Source organism: Nuphar pumila, chromosome 5 (genome assembly GCF_984573655.1).
Source record: "Nuphar pumila chromosome 5, dmNupPumi1.hap1.1, whole genome shotgun sequence".
In the NCBI taxonomy this organism is placed as follows: Eukaryota; Viridiplantae; Streptophyta; class Magnoliopsida; order Nymphaeales; family Nymphaeaceae; genus Nuphar; species Nuphar pumila.
The window spans coordinates 32,203,788-32,207,644 of NC_143253.1; the positions used below are offsets into that span (position 1 = coordinate 32,203,788).

A 3,857-nucleotide genomic window follows, 5' to 3' on the forward strand; every position below is an offset into this window, starting at 1 on the left:
GATTCTTCCTTGAGTCCTTTTGCTCTCTGCAAAAATTCACCAAGATCAAATTTGGTTTCATGATCCGTTCTGAGCTTTTTATGGCAGTATATTTTGGCCACTCTATTTTCTATAATTTTTATTTCTTATATTATTTTTGTTTTGGTTTTTTATATATCTGGAGCTTTCGAACTCCAAATCCAAATCTGTAAAATGGATTGGATTCCTGAACAAATCTAATTTTTGCTTTAAAATTTTTGTTCATTTCTAATTTGTTTTACTATACTGAATCTGTTAAATACCGAAAGCTATTAGAAAATTTGATAGTAATTTCCAAAGTTTCAAAGTTGTTGTTCATTTGTTAATAAATTGAGTTTTATGTTGAATTTTATAATTCTGTAAATTGGATTATCTTTAGTCACATGTTGAAAACATATTTAAATTTTTTTTAAATGATTTAAATTCAATTGATACCTGATTTAGTCAAATTACAGAAACCTATTCTGATAGAGAATTCTGTAATAATCAGTGGCAGAATTATAATTTCGTGTATTAATTCAAATTAGTGTAGAATTTTATATTTTTGTGTTTTTGTTGATTGGTTTTGCAGAGAGGCGTAATTTGTTGATTTCACAATATTGAAGTGAAGTGTATTTGAATCTAAAGTGAACAGACAAAGAGCAAAAAAGTTTTTTTTGTATTTTTTTAGTTAATTAGGGTATTTTTGGCCACATTTAAGATTTTTAATTAATTTCAATTCAGTTCTTGGGTTTGTAATAAATTTTAATTATATTTTATTTTTATATTTTTTAGTTAGTTCAATTTTTTCCTTTTTAAGGCAATAAGCAATTGGCATTTATGGAATATGAAGTTTATCAACTCGTTCCTCAAGTTTGATCCTGGTTCTCACTACTTGTGAGAGTTGAATTTTTAAAGTTTGGTGACCAACTTTTATAAATACTTTTCATCAAAATATCCTTTTCAAAATGCATTGATAAAGTGTACATCTGACCTCTTAAGGCCTCGGTTCCACATTTGTAGCTGATTGCATCTTAGCAATTTTTTCATTATGCTTATCCTTATCAGTCAGTTTGTTCCCATACCACTAATAATGATCATGCTATAGAGGCCAAGATGGTAGTAGCATTATCCTTAGTAATGCTACTACCATCTTGGCCTCTATATATATTCACCCCTTGTAACCTACTATATGAGCATCATTGAAATAATATGAGTCTGAGTATTTTTCCTTGTGGACGTAGGACAAGAGCTGAACCATGTTAATCCTTGTGTCTCGTCTCTTCTTCTTTTACTTTTCTCATTTTATCAGGCCCCTTCAACCTGGGACATCCAGAGCTGTCCCTGAGTCAGATAAGTGGAGCGCTCCACCTTTACGTTATCACTGTAAAGGGTGTGATTTTGTTTTTGTATCTTTATCATGGTATTGTGCAAACCCGGATCCACAAAATCCAAATTAGCTAACTGATCACAAGGACTCTGCACCTGGTTAGGAGTGATGGCTTAAGGCTTTCAAGTCGAAGGAGTTTGAGAGTTCAGTACCTGTGACCTTTGCCACAAGGCCTAAGTCAAATGAGAAACTATCTTTGATGGTAAGGCTAAGAGAAAGTACTCCTAGAGTTTTAAATTGAAGAAATCGTCTTAGGTCCATGGTTAAAATAATGGCTAGTCCAACACTGGACATCCAAACCATAGCAGAGGTTTATTCACGTTAAATTAAAAAATAATAAATTATAAAGCTAACCATTCCATCATGGCTGGCACATTTCGGCATATCCTACGATGATAAAGTTGATTCAAGTCATAATGATTTTGATGCAAGCATGTATCTTGCTGTAAAAATAACATTCTATCATATAACACTTTAAGTGCGTCACAAACAATTTGACGCCACAACTTGAACCACATTTACCGGCGAGAACCATGTAGTTGCATATATACGTTTAAGATCTGTCTTTTGCACTTTACAGCTGGTATTGAAAGAAAAGAACCAACTCTAAGGTCCAGCTCCAACAAAGCTAGGGCAACCAATAATTCCAATGTAAAAACACATAAAGTAATAAGAAAAAGCACTAGGGAATATGATAAAACTTTGATGGCTTGAGATTTTTCGTGATGTTGAAGTAATCAAGTGCTTGAATCCACTTGTCCTGGTCCTTGAGCCTATGGATGGCTATGGTATTAGGAATGAGGTCGTGTGCACAAGCATGTGTTCCAGGAAAGTCATACATGAAAGGCTTCCTGTTGTACCTATTCTTAGCAACATGACCCTCTCTCAGCCAATCCCCAAGCAGCAAGTCTTCGGGCCCCACCTTGTGGCTCTTGGCATAGGTCGAGTTCCTTATGTGCTCGGCCAAGTCCCATGATAGGATGTAGCCCATGCCAGACATGTAGTGAGCCGGGGAAGGGTCCATGTTCTCGCAGGGCGTCACGAACCCATAGTACATGTCTTCCCTAGCTAAATGCTTCAAGGACTCTTCTAGTCCTCTTATATGGACGAAAGTATCGTCGTCCACTTTCATCACGTAGTCGTAAGGCACTGGCCGGGTACCCGGCCTGGAATTGAAAATGTCGGGTAGGCTCGAGAAGTAGGTGTAGGTCTTGCCACTGTCCATGTTCTCCGGGCAATCGAGTATGATAATGTCGTCGTAGTGCATGATCTCGAGAGCGATGATCACTCGCTGCTCCTCCTTGGTGAGGTTGCAGAAGACGAACTTGACATCGATTTGGGAGATCTTCGGTCTCTGCACACCGTAGACAAGGCGGAGGAGGTTGCGGTGACGGTGCTTGTCAGGGACGGTGAGGATTCCGATCAAGAGACGAAAGGCGGGAGCTGGTGGTGGTGGAATTGTAATGGTGGTGTTGGTTGAGAGGAAGGAGGAAGAGTTGGGGGTGATTTGGGCAGTGAACACAGCGAATGGAAGTTGGATTGGTTTCATGAGGTCCAGAAGCTGGACCTGGCTTATGATGACGAAGCCGAGGAAGAAGGAGGAGGAGAGGACGGCAATAACACAGATCACGTAGCTTCGTTGTGAGCGGACCTCCATTGTTATGTAAAGAAGATGCAAGTTGTGGCTTGTGAGGTTGAGTTAAAAGGAGAGAGGTAATTGTGGCGTGTGAGGTTGAGTTAAAAGGAGAGAGAGAGTTGACCCCCGTCTCCCTCGCCGTAGTTGGCGTCGTCGTGCAGTAACTTTTTAAGTTGTTTTTTTAATGGTTTGATGGGAGACGAAGAAAATCATGTAAGGAATTTTGCATTAGAATTTTGCCTGGTTTTTTTAAGTCCACGTACGACTCAAACCAGGCAGAGTGGTGCATCTAGCACCTTCCACTATGAGAGGGAGACTGCTATCACAAAGATTGTTCGATATGTATGATGGCGCGCGGGGACACTGGATATGCCCTTGCACAGTACGAGTACGGTCAGTTTGCGCCTATGCGAAGGATTCTATAGAAAAATTCAGTAATGATGTACACTGTTCGCTGGAACTCGGATGAGAACAAGCAAATGTTGTAATTAATTTAGAATTAATTTTATGCTTTTTTTCCTTCACGTCACTATGGAGGCCGAGTAAAGACGGTCGCCCAAGTTGCTTTTATATGTACATGCTTTTCCGTTTATTTGATTTTTAAGTATGCATATGAATACCATGACTAGTATCTTCAAGTTTTACATAAAATTAAATTGTTTAATGACTGCCCTACTCATCTGATTTTTCATCGACTCACTGACTCCTTCCCCTACTGTCGTTCTTTGTTTCTCGTGGGTAAGGACAGAATGGAGGGATCCCGACCTAGGGATGGCAGTGGACCGGGGGAAAGCGGGGCCCCGCCTCGCCCTGTTTGGACCGGGGATGAAGGGT

The 3,857-nt window shown here is 39.4% G+C and overlaps 1 protein-coding gene across 1 annotated transcript; it reads right to left on the reverse strand.

Annotated features, from left to right (window-relative positions):
- Positions 1-2,069: 2,069 nt before the first annotated feature.
- Positions 2,070-3,044, reverse strand: LOC149837305 (beta-1,3-galactosyltransferase pvg3-like). Its single transcript, XM_090008013.1, has one exon. The coding sequence runs from the start codon at positions 3,042-3,044 to the stop codon at positions 2,070-2,072; it is 975 nt and encodes a 324-aa protein (XP_089864139.1).
- Between the last annotated feature and the right edge of the window lie 813 nt (positions 3,045-3,857).